General features: G+C 43.9%; 1 protein-coding gene across 4 annotated transcripts in view; it reads right to left on the reverse strand.

Moving 5' to 3' along the window:
- Positions 1–271: 271 nt before the first annotated feature.
- Positions 272–17,036, reverse strand: part of LOC139678673 (calpain-5-like) — a 53,585-nt gene continuing 36,820 nt past the window's right edge. For all 4 annotated transcript variants that reach the window (XM_071569677.1, XM_071569679.1, XM_071569676.1 and 1 more), the window contains exons 8-14: positions 16,205–16,282; positions 14,796–14,991; positions 13,110–13,232; positions 10,808–11,010; positions 10,024–10,145; positions 4,123–4,259; positions 272–3,527 (exon numbers count right to left, since the gene is read on the reverse strand). In XM_071569677.1, coding sequence (XP_071425778.1) covers positions 3,345–3,527; positions 4,123–4,259; positions 10,024–10,145; positions 10,808–11,010; positions 13,110–13,232; positions 14,796–14,991; positions 16,205–16,282 — 1,042 coding nt within the window. In that variant the 3' untranslated portion in view covers positions 272–3,344. The remainder of the gene's footprint in view (positions 3,528–4,122; positions 4,260–10,023; positions 10,146–10,807; positions 11,011–13,109; positions 13,233–14,795; positions 14,992–16,204; positions 16,283–17,036) is intronic.

Raw genomic sequence — 17,036 nt, forward strand, 5'->3', positions numbered from 1 at the left:
CAAGCTTTGGTTAGCACTGCTTTTGGTATAATTCAGAGCTGCAAGGTGCCTGTCATTCATGGCTGAAGATTCTGAGGTCTGGAGTCCTGCCATGATATGGTGCTTCAGTCCAGACACTGACACCTGGAAAATGAGTTTTGACCTTCGTGTTTCATCATCAGATTGCTGTGCAGGATACATAGGAGACATGAGAAACTGTCCCCTGGAGATACCTGCCCCTCTGCATGGCAGGCAGCATATGGAGGATTCCCTGCCCTCCCTCCCTCCTCTTGGCAGAACATTGTGACATAGAAGACATATAAATATATATAGACTACTAAAGTGGTGTATATAATGCATAGAGATTACTAAATGTTAGAGCATTATATGAGGGGGGTGCAAACTGAAAAAATACATAGACACACCATGTACTGTGTAATTATTATACATATAGGCAGTGTGTTACAGTGCTGGGGACCTACATGTACTCTCTGCTGTGTAGGGCACTTGCACAACACCCCACAACTCTCCTGCACTGTAGCCCCTTATATAATGCTCTCTTATATGTAGATAATGTATATATGTGTGTATATATACTGTGTATATAGTGTTATATACATATTGTGTGTAAATGTATATATACTATATGTATAAAAATATATTTTTATATACATTCGGAGGCCCTTCAATAACTGCTACACACTGAGTCCCTTCTATAACTGCTAGAGAGATATAATATCATGGATAGGATACTGTGTGGTATCTTCTATAAATGATGCACTGTGTGTGTCGTCGTGTCGGTACCTGGCCGTGACTTTACCTGGATGGATAGATGGATGGATACAGATCGCCCTCTCGCGGCTGCCAGTGGGGCAGGCGGAGGCAGAAATCCCTGAATATGGGTATTTTTTTGTAAACCTTTGCTTAGGCCACTTCATATTGAAAAGTTACAAAAGGTCAAAATGAAACATTTCCCACCCTTTCTCCCCGTTTTCATTTCTGAGGAACTCTCTGCTGAAGGTGGCCTGCAACCTTCAGATGCAGCATCCTCCAAAAAAACCCTGTTTTCCCACAAGCTGACATTAATTGTTAAAAAATCCTGTCCAGCTCTGTTAGGAGCAGGAGCCCACAGAAAATGGGCATCTTCCCTGCCCAGCCTGGGCTCTCGTGCAGGGAGCAGACAGCAGCACAAACCCCTTTCAACCTGCTCTGACCTTGCTTCACCTGTGATTCACCTGGGAAGCCAGAAGCCTTGTAAATCAACACAGGCAATTGTGTTCCCAGGTTGGATCAGCTCCTTCTGATGGGCAAATCCTGCCTGCTCCAAGTACTTCCAAGGAATAATAAATGCAGAGGTACAGACACTCTGCTTGGCCTCAGCCTCCTGCAGCTCCCAGCACTGCGATTTCCTCAGGGCAGCACTGGCCAGCAATGGTGTTCAAAGGCTCCTGTCCCGATGCCATGGGGACAAACTGGGAATGTCTGGAGCTGACATAATTAGCAAGGCATAAAAATCACCACTTTAATACTCACCATCCTGACTTCCTTCTTTGTCAGACTGCAAATGACCAAGAATTACTAGTCATGCTCCCTCTGCCCTGCTGATATTGGGGTCGACCCTTATGAGGCTGAAATTTCAGAGAATGAGGAACTCTGAAGCCGTGAGTTTACAGAGAATTTCACTTGCCTATGGGGCATGTAGTTCACACCCCTGACAAATGCTCTGTGTGCCAAATGGCCTGATTCCCAAGCTATTGGAAAAGAACTGGATTTAGGTACTTGGTACATGCAGCTGAGTTGATGGCAGTGTGGCATCATTCACAGCCTCATGTTCCATCTCCAGTGTGTCAGAGAGCATTTTCTTACCACAGCAGTGATCCTTTTGGAGCCCTGAGGAGACCTCAAAACTTTTTGTGAAAACATTAACTATATTAAGAGCCATTTATATATTATAAAAATTGCACAGTGTGGCTGGAGTGGTTATGAGGTACACAGAAATCCAAGTCTCCTGGCTGTACAAAAGGCAGCACAGTCACCCTTCAGCTTCCCTTTACAGAACAGAATTTGTGACTGAGTAAAATCCATTTCCAAATGTTTGACACAGTGAGCCCCTTGCACTACCGGGGTCACTGCCCAGTGTGCCCACACACAGACAGCTCTGAGAGAACCCTGCCATGGGGCTGCAGGCAGAATATAAGAGAAAGTTTGTACCAGAACCCTGCTTTGAAGGAAATGTTGAACAATACCTGTCCTCCATGACAGCCAAGTGAAACTTTATCAAAGATGTTGGATTTGTCAGCAATAAAGCAAAAATTTAAAAGTGAAACCTGGCACCTGCCAGGGCACAGAACCTTGGTTTTACAAACCCATTCTTGCCATGAGCTAATTTTCTCCTCTTTCAGTCTGATGCCACCCATCTAACAAAACAAAAGGAGTGTTATTTCATGTTTAGTGTCATGTGGATTGAACAAGTTTTCCTTAGCTAGGAGGCTCCCATTACTGAATTTGTGCTCTGAGCAAAACCACAGCTGAACTGTGAGGTGCCTTTCCTGTTCTTGGACAGAGATACCAACTTGTGAGTCATCAGCTTGAAATGGATAAAAGAAGAATAAGAAAGTCAATCTGAGAGCCTTTACATGGCCAAAGCTCTTATTTGCTGTGGTGTTCAAACAGGTAGTGCAAGATCTGACCCTCTGTTTTAATTGCCCTGGCTTGCAGGGTCTAAGCCCATGAGCTATGACTGAACTCCTTGAGTAACGACATTTTCATCAAAGAACAGAAAGATCTGATCTGTACCAATAACAGTGAAATTCATCAAGAAATATATATCCCTCTATTAGGGGAAAAAAATCTCCTTCCCAAATCCGAACTGGTGATGAACAAGGACTGACTGATGTGAATCCACCTTGTGCTTGCCACTCCCCAGCCTGCTGGTAGGTGCCCATGGAGCTGGAGCCATTTCTGCCTGCATGCAGTCCTGCTGTTGGGAACAGATAAGGATATGCTGGGAACCTGTGAGGACAGTCACATGGGCTTCCAGCTTATATGCTGAGAGCTCCTGAAAGGTGCCACTGGGAAGATGGTCACATCTTAATGAGCTTATTTGCTAACATTTTGTCTGGCCCCTCTTCTACTGTATGTGCTGTGTCATGAACTTATATATGTATAAATACGTATTTTCCTCTCTTTCAAAGCCTCTCTCTCCCCATTATCAGTGATAACGTGGAGAGTTTTGAGGGCTTTATCTTTTTAAAGCAATTATGTTGATGTGCACCCAGTGCTCCCGAGTCCCTGCCCCGGCAGGCACAGACGAGCCCCGCTGCTGCGAGGTGACAGCTCAGTCTGGCTCTGCGGGGCTCCGGCGCTCAGAGCTCCGCGAGGTCATCGCTGGAGAAAGCCGTGATGGTGATGTGACCCGGCACCTCGGCTGCTGCCTGGCCGCCTCTCCCTTGGAGCTGCAGCGTCTGCCGCTCCCTGGGGTCACTGGGGGAAGCTGCCAGCACCGCCTGCCCCAGGAGCTGGTCACACAGGATGTTGCTGTTCCAGACCTAGAGACAAGGGAACAGAAATAAACCCAGCTGAAGCGCTGCTGCTCTCACACTCCACCTGAAAGGGTTGTGCTCGAAAAGGGTCACCCCTATTAACCCCCTGAAAAAGCAGTGAAGAGTGGGCGTACATCTAAATTTAGCTCACTGTCTAGAGACCATGTGGGAGAGTCTGGATTTGCATGCTCATTTACATACTCTATGCAAATAAGGAGTGAAATGCAGCATTTTTCCCTTCTAGGTCACAGTTTGCCTGTGGTTTTCATTGAAACACTAACTCTGGACTAACATGGCTTTGTCTCTATTCCATCAGGTGGCGTATGAGGCAAAAGGTAATTTGGTAAATTCTTTCAAAGCCTTGGAATGAAATATGCCTTCAGATTCCTAAGTACCATCAGCTGGTGTTTATAGAGTAGACTTAGACCACAGAATCAGCAGAACAGCTCCAGACATAGCCCACTAAGGGGAGCAGAGATTCTCACATTTCTCCCCTGGGTATCAGCCACACAAAAGAAGAGTTGGCACATGTGAAGCCCAGTGATGATGCTGTGCTCCCCTCCCTGCCCTCAGTGGCCCTGTCCTGTGTTGCTTGTCTCACCTGAATCATAATAGGACTGTCGATGTTCTTCTTGTAGAAAATCACTTGTGTGTTGAAGACGGGACTGGTGGTGTTATGCTGCACAGGGGAGCGCACGTGTTGGTTCTCACACTGGACAAGCACATAGGGATCTGCTCCTAAAACACAATCAGCAGCACAGCTCTTAGGACACAGAATGGCAGCTGAGACCTGCCCAGAAACCCAGGAGAGACAATCCCCTCGTGTGCCTGGCAGCACTGCTGCTACTGAGCACAGGGACACAGAACCAGAGCATGTCACAGCCACTGCTCCCTGCCCAGGTGAAAACACAGTCATGGAATGGCTCGGTTTGGAAGGGACCCTAGAAATCACTTCATTCCAAGCCCCTGCCATAGGCAGCAACACCTTCCACTAGACCAGGTTGCTTCAAGCCTTGTCCAACCTGGCCTTGAACACTTCCAGGGATGGGGCAGCCACAGCTTCTCTGGGCAAGCTGTGGCAGGGCCTTCCTACCCTCACAGGGAGGAATGTCTTCCCAAAATCCCATCTAGTCCTGCCCTCTGGCAGTGTGAAGCCATTTCCCTTGTCCTGTCACTCCAGACCCTTGTCCCAAGTCCCTCTCCAACTCTCTTCGAGCCCCTTTAGGCACTGGAAGGGGCTCTAGGGTCTCCCTGGAGCCTTCTTTCTTCAGGATGAACAACCCCAACTCTTTCATTCTGGTAACTGGGTGCTGAGAGCTGGAAACCAAGCCCCATTTGCTGTGAACTCGGCTCACTCCTAGACAGGGATGATGATTTTTCCACATTCCCTTGCTGTGCATTCTCCTGGTTCATCTAACAGGAAGTTTTCAAAGGGATTCTCTGAGCTTCCTGACACTGCTTTAGATGTGAGAGCCAAAATGCATCTGTGTACTGACATCTGATATGAAGATCTGAGTGCCTTGGCCAAAATTAAAGGTAAAAGCTGATAACTTCCACAATTCCTGTGTAGGGCAAGGACCAGGAACTGCACAGAACTGCTTTTAGATCCCTGAATGCACACATCAGTGCCCACCCCTAGACTGCCAAGCAACAGAGTTCTGTCTCATGTACTCAGATGTATTAGTATTAGGAGGTAGTTTTCAAGAAGCAGTTTCTCTTCCAGAAAGCAAAATATTGGCAAAATACTGGCAATATTTTGTACAAGTGCACTGCTTTCAACAAAGTTTTCTGTGGAAAACTCGTTTGTCATTTCATTCCCATAGACCTAAGACAATCTCTTCAGTTCTATAATTTGGATTGAGGTAATTCTAAAGCTTATGTTATCACAACATATTGTGTATACGAGAAGTCCTAGTTAATATTTTAAATTATACTTGAGTCCCACCTGACCCACTGAGATTATTTACCATTCTAGAAATGCTTTGTTGTTTTTACACTGAGCATTTTTATTTGTTATTAATGTTGACTTTTTTTACAATTAGGATCAAGAACCACCTGTCTTTATCCTCAAATAGAATGGGTCATTCCACTTTTAATTAACTCTTAATTAAACACAGGCAATGCCATTTTTTAATATTTCAACACAACTATCTCTGTCCATTCCTGTTGTTACTTATTACACACTGATTTTAAATAAACCAACTGAGTGTAAGTCAGGCTCATAATAGTTTCTTACACACATTTTGTCACCATCTACTTGCAAATACCACCAGTGGAGTGACAGCCCTAAGGAACCATGATCTTAAGGCAGCTTTGTTTTTTTAACAATCCACATCCAGGATGATTTTCCTCAAACGCATCACTCGTTTACAAGAACAGATATCAACATCTCACACAAACAAACCATGTAACAGCTGCAACCAAATCAGGAGGAGTCACTTCCATGTACAAGACACAGATGTTTCTATATTCTGCACTGTGGTCGCACCTGGCCAGACCTGTTACCCTGACAACACCTCACAGTTCTATAACAGGTGACAGGGTACTGGCTTTTCTTAAAGGCAATTACTTTCTGTGTCACTGAATGTGATAATTTAGCTCTGGGCCATGGGGTGTCACCACGTGGCATATCAGGGGTGGAAAATCTGCCTCTTTGCAAAGCAATTTGGAAAATGGGTCTGAATAAAATGGGGTCTTGCATGACACCCCAGTGGTGTCAACTGAGGGCAAAGAGCAGAGCAACCTTTGATCATTAATAGTAATTAAGAGATAACAGGCATAAGAAGGGGTGGGGAAAGGACACAGAGCATAGAGGTGAAGGTATATCCGCAGAAGGGGTGAGGGAGCAGGTATTGAAGGGACTTGCTCAGCGAAAGGAAAAGATAATATTTGAAGAGAAGTTCAAATTCTCAACAAGAGCTCAAGAAACAGAGGGAGGTAGAAGAAAACACAAAAGGTTCCTGAACATCAGGACCCCATGATGGCAGTGCTGAATGGTCAGATGTATGAGGACTACTGGCTCCAGTTTGAGAACAAAAGGAAGAAATGGGAGAGAGGAATATGATGATGAGTCAAGGGATGTTCTCAGCTATGGGTGGCCCAGTTGTGGGCCTGGTTTATTTACCAGCACAGAGACAAAGCAGAAAGGGCTGTTCATATGGAAAAGCAATGTCCTAGTGCCAGCCATGAGCTGGGAATGGAAACAGCTAGAGCCACTACTCTGGCTACTCTTCTGGCAGTGGAAGGAGGGCTGGGTTCAGTTCTCAGGCACACATATATGTTCCCAGTTCAGATGTAATGCCAGTCTAAGTTCTCAGAAGCTCCAGAATGAAGTTCTCCTTTATCTCTCCTCCTTTATCATCAGGGTTTGTCTTCTCTCTGTGCTAAGAGTTGACAGTGAGAAACCAGGCAGGTGGCTGGCCAAGGTAGAATACAATTGACAGGAGACAGGGACTGAGCATAAGGAATGAGGCAGCTTGAGAGCTGAGATGCTGAGGATCTGAAGGTGCAGGAGTCAAGAAGCCCTGGTGAAATGCAGTAAGACTAATCAGACACAGCAGCTCCCACAGAAACAAGTTGCCAACAACCTTTGTACCAGAAAATGAGTCACCTTTGTGTGAGGTCCTCTTAGCAGCAGACAAACACAACCACTTCATCTACCTATTTTCTGCTTGAATAAACATATTGACAGGACTTAACCTGAAAGGAAACCTTTCCTTGTCACTCCCAGTGGCAATTGCTGTGTGGCCTCTTCCCTCATCTCACAGTGCTAATTAGACAGAAGGCCTGCTGTTGACTTTTAAATGTAGTTCCCATCAGGAAATTCTCCAGGAGCAGCAGGTAAGGCCAGTTTTTTAGTAACTGCCCATGTCACTTTTTCAAATTTCTGGCTGTTATTTCTGCTTGAAGTAAGCATGGGAGAGTGTCCAGGTGTGGATCAAGAGAAGCCAGAGAGCACACCAAGGAGTTCCATCCTTTTGTGGCAATACTAGAAGGCAGCCTTGTAACATGGGATATTTCTTGCCCCTGGACACATTAATTTCTAGTGTAAATTTACAATCAATGTGTTTCAGGAAATTTCTAGATACACTCTTTTAATCTACTGAACAAACAAAGTGAGAAATATGTACCATATCCAGGTTTTTCTGCTACCAAAAATGGACTCTAGTATCAATCAGGAGCTCTGCCAAGTTTCCCAGCAAGGTGCCCTTAGAAGGCAGCATGCCAGGTGTGGGCATTACCCTCACCTTTGCATAGCTTGATTTTATTGTGTAGCACAAATGTCAGCAGTGGGCATTTGACTGCATGGGGGATTATTTACACACTCTTCTTACTTCATTTCTCTGAAGCTGCTGTAAGATTTGGCATTCTCCAAGACAATCTAGAAATGTACTTTGCGAGTTGGAGACACTTACAGAAGAAAAAAAAGGCTTATAAAGAGTCAAACAGGGATTTCATAGCAGAATTCAGGATAATAGGGAAGTCACGGAAGTGAAGTAACTCAGCTCTCCTTCAGAGCCCCTGAATGGATGAGATTTGGAATTCCAGGCTGAAAAAAACCAAAGGCTTTTACTGAAAGACTTACGTTGATACAAAATGAAAGTATTTTAACTTTTTTTGGTGAAGTTTTATTCAATGTCAAACAATAAGATTCATCTAGGGTTTGTGTTCACTTCCCTGATGTTTCTGATGGATTTAAAATTGATAAAATGTTCCACACAGGGAAATGGCAACACTTCTGAAAAAAATGATAATGATGGACTGATATTTCTTTAGCCACTTGATGGATTGAATACTAATTCCCAAATAGTATCACTTGACCCAATTATGCACTTTTTCAGCAGATAGAATAATAAAGCAGAAATTTTTGCTTAGGTTTAAACACAAAACCTCTGAGTCCATTTCCAACAGACTGTTCTTTCCACAGCTTTTCAGTTCTGTCAGGGTAATTATCAGCCCAATACTGGTTGTTGAAACCAAAGTGGAAAAAGATGTTTCAGTTCAACCTGACCATATGTGATAGTACTGGGTCCAAAAGGTATTTGGGCTATACTGTAGTTAAGATATCTATTAGACACTGATTGTAAGTCCTGTGTCTGCATTCCTGAGGTTCTGTGTCACAAGGCACCAAATCTCACAACGCTCTCAGCTGAAGCTTCATCTTTGGCATCTGCAGGCAATTTGTTCTAATTGGATCCTGTCAGTGCTGTAATTGTGCTAAATACTGTGAAATGCTAAGGGTGGAAAATTGGCTTTTGTTGCTTTATTGAAAGGAATGTCAGAGGAAAATGTTTAAGGAATTTTAAAAGCAAAAAATCCATTCTTAAAAATGAAAATGTCCTTCACAGGGCAGGAGCAAGAACATGCTCTTTTCAGTGCACTGCTCTGCTACTCTTGTCATATAAAGCCCCTTCAGCTTCACCCATTCACTCTGCCCAGCTTAGAACAGGGAGCCAAACCTCATCTTGCTTGGTTGAGGTGTTTGTGACTCTTATTTTTCAGGAAAATTACCACTGAATCAATTTTATGCATCTCTTCCCAAAGAGACACCCACACTTGACAGAAAGTGGCTTTCCCAGTGAAAAGTACATTCAGTCACCACTCACTGGGTGCCAGGAACAACTACAAAAAGGAGTCTGGAATAAAATTGTAGCCAGTGAGTGGGAGAAATTTTGCAGCTGCTCTGTGAGACCGAAGATGGACTGTACTGCAGGTCTGAGTCTAATGCTTCTCTATCACATGGAGTTACTGCAACTGAGCTCTGCATCTGAAGAGAGTGAAGAGTCACCTGCAGCAAACACAGCAGATGTTTCAAGAACCTCTGTAGTTTCCTCATCCAGTTTCATCACAGTATCTTTGCTCCATTGCTTTCTCCCTGCCAACCACTCTGTGCTGGATGTGTCTACCTGTTTTCACTGCACTGGCCATGGAAAATGAAGGCTGAGAGAGAGTAGAGGAAAATAAAAAAGGAAATGACAACTGGACAAGTTTCCTAATGAAGTCAACATCAGGTGCGAGAAAGCCAGTTTAGTGTCCTTCAGGACACTTCCTTTGACAGTTATAAAGTCCTGTATAAAACATTTAACCTCTGTTCTAGTTTAACCAGCTGAAAGTGGTTGTTTGAAAGCCATAAAGTCCTCCCTGAAGTGCTATTAAGCTTGTGGTAATGAACAACAACTTTTTCTGAAGGCCATGAATAACATTCTGAGGCAACACCCTCCATGGGTCTGTGCCATTCAGCTGTCCCCCTGGATATTTTCCATTTAGAAAAGACATAACCCTGAAAGAAGAATTTCTTACTAATCCCCACATGCAGCTCCTCAGGAGGGCCTGGCTACTCCTGCCCATCTGGACCAGTGGAGATAACACAGAATACGAAATAAAAAAATCCCATAAATCTTCAGTTCGTTTGGATCATTTCTGACTGCTTACATATCAACCTAAATTGTTTTTAGAGGACTGAAAAGTCCCTTCCACTCTTCCAGGCTCACTTTCCACTTACCGCCTGATCTGTCTTGCTTCTGTAAACCCTCTGCAGAGTGAACTTTGATTTGGGTGACTCTGCAGGGATAGCCACAAAGAAGACTCCAACATGTCCTTTTAGGCTTATCTGCCTTCAGCTCCCTGAAAAATCATGGGAAAAGCAACTGAAGAAAAAGAACGTCAAGTAAACAATCAATTGTTGTGGAAATCTGGCATTTTTAGAACATAAGATTCATATTTTTGTCTCATCTGCCATTTTGGAATCCTGTGGTGGAGAAATGACATTTAAAAAATAAAAGTGGAGCAAAGCAAAGGTAAAGCAAATTCATGTTATCTTTTGCCTTGCAGCAAAAGGGATGGGATAAAACCCTTTAAATTATGGAAGATAGTATCATAGCATAAAAAAATTCAATGGGCCTGATGTCATGAAACACTGGTTTTAGTCTCACAGCCACCACTGGTTTCAAACAAGATGCTCCCAGAAACAGAGAACATCAGCTGTAACCATGAGCATCAGTGCTCAGTGTTCTGACCTACAACTGAGGCCTCTACAAAAGCCAAAGTCAAAAGACTCAAAATGAATTGTCCATGAGGTCCCTAAGCAAAAGTGCCCTGACCATGTGCAAATCCCAGTGATCTGGAGATTCTCAGAGGTGACCTGACCATCTCAAGCTCTGGCCTAGTTCTGGAGCAATAGGAATTAGTGAGTCAGGGGTGTTGCAGCACAACCAGGCAACCTCTTCCAGGGAGGTGCAGCCAGTGAGGGCCAGGAAGGCTCTCCTGTCACTGAGGGTGCAGCCTACCTGAGTTTGGATGGCACATCTGTGAAGAGCCTCAGGATAAACTTTGTGGTGATGCCTGGAAGATACGTGGTTGGGATAAGGACATAGCGGCCTTGCTGAAGGATCCTCCTCAAGAACACAGTGCGGGTGTTGATGTAGGGAGACGTGGCCACTCTCTCCTGCACTGTGAGCTTGTGCAGCCGACAGCTCCTGTTATCCTCCACCTGCAGTCACAGGGCAGGACCAGGATTAATGGGAGGAGGGACTCTCCCTGCACATCACAGCCTTTCATGGCCGGAAAACACAAGGTGCAAAAAGGCAGAGCAGTTGGCAAATATTTTTCCACCCACTGAAGCTGTGGCAGAGACAGTCCTGATGGGCACCCCAGTGCCTGGGAAGAATTGGATTTTTTTAGTTGCTTTAAAACGTTGCTGCTGTAGCTAGTTGTGCAAGCCTCCTGACAGGGGATTGGAGAATAAGCTGAAGGGAGGAGGCCATAGCCCATGAATTTAAGTTTATGGAGACCCTAGGGGCTAATCTCTGGGGGGTGGTGTTTATCTCCTGTGGGCCAGGCAGTGCCAAAGGAGGTGCTGTGCACACACACACACCACTACCCAGAGAAGGACTGGTGGGGAACTGGGAGAGATTGGGACTGGCAGGGGATCGGGGGATTGGGAGGGGACTGGGACAAACTGGGAGAAACTGGGAGGAGATTGGGAAGTACTGGGAGGGGATTGGAGAGACTGGGAGGGGCTGGGAGGAAATTGGGGGGGACTGGGAGTGGATTGGGAGGGACTGGGAGGCACTGGAACAAACTGGGAGGGACTGGGACTCTTAGCAGGGGGGGTCTCAAACACATCCCCACACCAAGCCTGAATGACTATACAAAAACCAGCAACTCCCGCCTCTGAAAAACAGCATGACTGTGCAAAAACAGCCCCCCATACACACACAGGGGACCATCAGGAAGGTTTCTGAGGTATAGAAACCCACTGAACTTTATGTTTTGGGGCTTCTCTCTCCCACCTCTCCCTGTAGGACTAAGACATCAGCAACAACAACAGTCAGGTTCACCAGAGACCTTTGAGTGTCTGAGACAGGCTGATGCTCCTCTGCCTCCTTTCTCTAGCATGGGGAGAGCACTCCAGCCTTTCATAGCAGGCTCTCAATCCAAGTGCACATACCTGTATTTTCATTGCCCTTTTCTGAATACAAACCCCACAAAATAACCATTTATGTTTTGTTCTAAGCCTTGAAGCTGTGCTTAACTATTAACATCCTCTTCAGGGGACTGGTATTTGCCACAGCACAGTTAAAATATAAACTTATTTCTTAAGCAGCCCTTGAGGGCCAAGGCATCTCTACATCCTTTTCTGGCAGTTCTCTTCCCAAGGCCTTTAGTCATATTAATGAGCCTGGTGGGTTAGAACATTTCTAAAATAGAAAAATTATTGAACAGAAATAAATATAGATACTTTTCTGAAGGTACAATTTTCTTTTCCAAGCCTTTCCAAATTACATATACAGGCATGAGCAAGACAAGGTAAATTATGCTACTTTCTGTAATGACACTTTTCAATATATGTGGTTAACAGATGATTGTCAAATTAATAGATGTGATGCAGATGTCAGCAGCTCTAATTAACTGATAAAAATTGTTGGTTTTCTAGGGTAAGGCCATAGACTCAGTGTAGTCCCACTCAATGTAGCAACAGAGGACAGGATTATCCAAATCCTCAGTAAAAAATTGGGAAAATAGCTCTTTCTTTGCTTCCTTCTTGTTTTCATTTCACTCAATTTGCCCAGTGAGTGCAATTGAATTACTGTTTGGGATCCCTGTGTTTCCTCTTCCCTTATATTGATTTCCTACTTGCTGCTCCAGCTTTTGAAAAAACTCTTTTTTCTAAGTGGCAGCAGAAAAACGTCAGTCTTTTTGACCTCATTCACTTGCTGTATTTGCTGATGAAATGGAGGCAGAAACCTCCAGTGAGAAGGAATAAAAAAACCTTCCATGTTTCAAACATTAATACTATTTTGTCTTTCTCTTGAAAACTTGGTGTAGGAAAAGCACTTAAAATTCTTTTGCAAAAGGGAAAAATTACTTATGTTCCTTTAGTTCAAATAGATATTGAATTGAACTAAGTTCAATTTAGTTCCAGTAGTCAGTTTAATATCAGCTGTGCTGACTGAGTGCAGTGCCCACGCAGAGCTCCTGTTGAGGGGAGAGCCAGACCCCATGATAATCATGGCTTTATCTGCTGAAGATCTCAGGGTGAAGCAGGACTGAATAAACTCTGTGCCAGGGGTGCAGGTGGCTGCCTACCTTGAGTATTTCAAAGCCAATTGGGATGCTGTCTCCTCTCCCTTCTTTCTTGTATTTGCGGCGATCCTCCTGTTGCAATGAGACCAGCACTTTGTCCTCAGTCTTCTTGACATCAAAGACATACTAGAAGAAGAGAGAAGAGAGTGAGCTGTTACAGGTGCCTCAGGATGCTGAGGGTAAAGCCATCACCAAGGAAATATGTGCAGCCAGTGAGGCAAATACAAATATATTTGGGGTGGGAGGAGAGTTCTTCATATAAAAGGTAATCCCAGCAAATCACAGCTGAAAATTAATCCTCATAAATGAGGATCTTTAAACTAAAGTTATCAAAGACATTGAAAATGTAATCCTAGTGACAGGACAAGAGGGAGTATGCAGCAACATATAGTAAGGCACATTTTAATTCTTGTCCCTGTTGAATCATATGCAGTGTTGTCTGATCAGATAGCCCAGAGTGTTCCAAGGTAAATGGAGTTGTGGAAGGGGAGCAAGTGGAACCAAGAGAGCTCTCTTGGTCTGATGAGAGCTCTGCAACTGTGTCCTCCTTCTGATGACATTTCAGTTGTCTTAATGGGTAATGATCTAAAAGCCAGCAGGTGACTGTAGAAATACATTTACACTTGGCTTAAATTCTCTTATCAAAAAGGACTGAAGTTTCACAATTCCTCTCTGTACAGAAAAATTCCACGGGAGGCCCCAGTGTCAGGCTTTTCACTCAGGGGAGACAGACAGAAACTATCTCTAGATTATGGAAGTGCCTGCCACAGTCTTTTAGAGACTGAAATGAGACTCAGACAAGCACTTGGAATACATCCAGAATTATACAGGAGAGCACCTCTGGAAATAAGGCACTGACAGAAAACAGAGCAGTGAAGAACTGCATCTGCATCTACACCTACATGGCAGGAGAAGCTGGGAGCCTGTGATTCACCAGTAATATGAACAGCAGAGGCTGCACTGCTCCAGTATCCTGCTGTGAAAACACAGGGGTGCAGGCAGAAACCTTGCAAGTGTAGAGAAGCAGGTACAAAAACATCTTTAATTAATGTGGAGAGAAAGGTCAATTTATAAAATAATAACTAACACAGTGAGTGCTCAGCTGTCATTGACAGTAATGAAGTTTTATGCCTGAATTTGCATGTGCTGGGATGAAAATGCACCATATGGAGAAGGGCAGGAAAGTTAGAAATGGAGTAGGAAATGGATGAACAGATAAACTGAATAGCTTGAAATTACCAGGTAGGATGAGACAAGGAAAGTTCATGCTGATGGGAGGCTGAGCTTGGGTAAGAGACAAGATACTGTCAGAATCTTAGATTAATGCCTAAGGATACTAACTAAATACAGTGAATCAACTCCTCAGGCTGTTTAAGGGTGTTAAGTGAATGGAGCTCTGTCATTGGAAAATCGGATTTGTTGCCTTTCTACAAGTGAGAAACTAAAAGAAGTCCTGGAAGGATGTCAGTAATCCTGGTGTGTTTGACTCATCAGCCCCAAATGTGATCAGTCCCAAACAAATATCTAAACTCTACTGAGAGATTTCACAGCACACTCCCAGGGGACAGACACTGGCAATGAAGTTTTTTGGCAAGTACACACTGCCAACTCCTAAGTAGGGTGGATACTTCAGAAACTCCAGCTCAAGGGGATACAGTCCAATACCTCACAAAATGCAGGGTTTCCCACCTGGGGATTCTGAAGGAAGGTCTCTCTGTTATCAAAGCAGCCACCAGAGCGATTTAACAGGGGCTCTGAATTTTTGGTCCAAGCTCCATGCATCATTTTCTTCTCCCAGGTCTTGTGGATGCTGAAGTAGGAGGTATTCACAATCCGGCAGATGTCCACATCTGTGAAATTCTTACACCAGTCTTCAAATGTCATCCTGTTCCATGGGACACCAGAAAAGTTGTGGCTTATTTAAAAACAAACAGTTATACTCATGCAAAGAGCCAAAATAACAGAAAATCTTCCAGTAATTGAAGAGGAGTCATTGCTCAGCTGTCCAGAGGACAAACTGATTCACTGGAAAGCTCTACATGTGGAAATACTTGTGAAGCCACAATCACACAATCTTGGAGCTTAATTTAGAGAAATATCACTTAGTGTGTTTGGTCAGATCTGAATCTGTTTTGTTGCATCTCCTAAGCCTAAAGGACAGGTTGTATCTATCAAGATGGATTTGATAACATGTATTTTGCAAAGGCAAAAGAGATCACCTGCAACCAAAGCATGACCCATTCCTCATTATTACAGTCCTTATTGTCACATCTGTCCCTGAGCTCAACTCAAATCTCTGTGCTCTGGACATAGCTTTTATTTATCACTATCTCACTGCTGCAACATACGCCTGATAAAGCAACATGATGGATTGCAGAGCAGTTAAAAATCATTCACCGCCCCCAACAGCTTGGGATCTCTGAACTACCATCATGTCTTGGCGTATTAATGGTCCAGAATCAAACCCTGTGGTTGCCACTTCTGACCAAGCCAAGGGAAAACTTTTCATACTGTGCCCTGCCAGCACACTTGATGCAATATTGATGATCTACTGAAGAAGTTGCTGGGCTAAGTATCCAGGCTTTAAGCAAAGTGAAAATTAATAGAGTTCTAGAGATACCTGTAGATAATGAACACTCCTTATGCCCATGCTGGAAAACACCAACAATTACCAAAATTCATTGGCTGCAATTCTACTTATAGATAACTCAGCCATGGTTGACCTGGAATCCTACAGAGAGGCACAGGAATCAGTAAACATGTCTGACTGTGTGTTCAGTACCTGAAGTTCTGTCATGTAAACCAGCACATGTGTTGCCTTGATTCTAAGTGAATGTCCTAAATATAGATAATAGATTTCAAAGGTATTTCAAACTTATATGTACTAAGAGTTATTAATTTTGTTTTACTAGTTTTACTAGTTTTCAATCTGCTTTTCTTATTCTTCTCTGTCATCCCTTGAGACTTTAAAAGAAACAGAGATTGTGCCAGGACTGGATAATCTTATCCACTTGGGGAAGTTGTTTTTGAAGGTATTAAATGGCAGATTTACTCAATGTAGCCAGTGTCTCCAAACCCCTCACATCTCTCCTACTCACCAGAACTCTCCATCATTCTCCAGAGTGAGCCCCAAGCTCTTGCGCTCTGAGTCACTGACTTTCTTCCACTCCTCAGAACTAAAAGCAAAAAAAAAAAAAAGAAAAAGAAAAAGAAAAAGATGGTTAATAAATTAAATGCTTCACTTGGGAAAAAAATGCCCCCTTGTTTTAAAAGTGACATTGGAGTACTGAAAAGGCAGATGATACTCAGGAGGAAAATGTGAGGCTTGCAGGAGGAGTTTTAAACCATTAATTCATTTGAAAGCTACTAAAAAAGGAAGAGATGAATTGGGAATTGGCACAACTAGAGCAGAACCCTATTGATTTCCTTTTCTCACACCCTCCATTAGGGTGCCTAAACACTTAAACAGCTGCTTTGGAAGGTCATAGGAGATTGACTCCATTCTCTGAAGGCCCTTCAAATGAAACCTGGTTTTCCTCCTCAGGAGCTTATTGGGTGTGTCACTTAGACCAGTGTATTCTCTTTGTCTTCTAATCACCTTAATAAACAGGCCTGAGATTTCCCCAGAGACCTACTGAGAAGAAACTGCTGGAGCATGAGCCTATGTCCAGTTTCCAGAGGAGCACAGGCACTTCACAGACACTTTACTGCCTGCATGAGCTCAGTGCTCTGCCTTGGCCCCTGCAGGCACCTTCTTCTTCCCACTGACTGCAGGGGAGGGAGCACAGATGCTAAACACACCAATCTCATCCTGAAATCCAACAACAGGCGGTGTGAGCCCCTTCCCTGCTGTGTTACATTACACAAACAGACCCACAATTCCTCACTCCCTTTCCAAAAGTACTTGGAGGCTCAAGTTGAAGGTGGTTG

The sequence above is a fragment of the Pithys albifrons genome, chromosome 14 (genome assembly GCF_047495875.1).
Source record: "Pithys albifrons albifrons isolate INPA30051 chromosome 14, PitAlb_v1, whole genome shotgun sequence".
Classification (NCBI taxonomy): domain Eukaryota; kingdom Metazoa; phylum Chordata; class Aves; order Passeriformes; family Thamnophilidae; genus Pithys; species Pithys albifrons.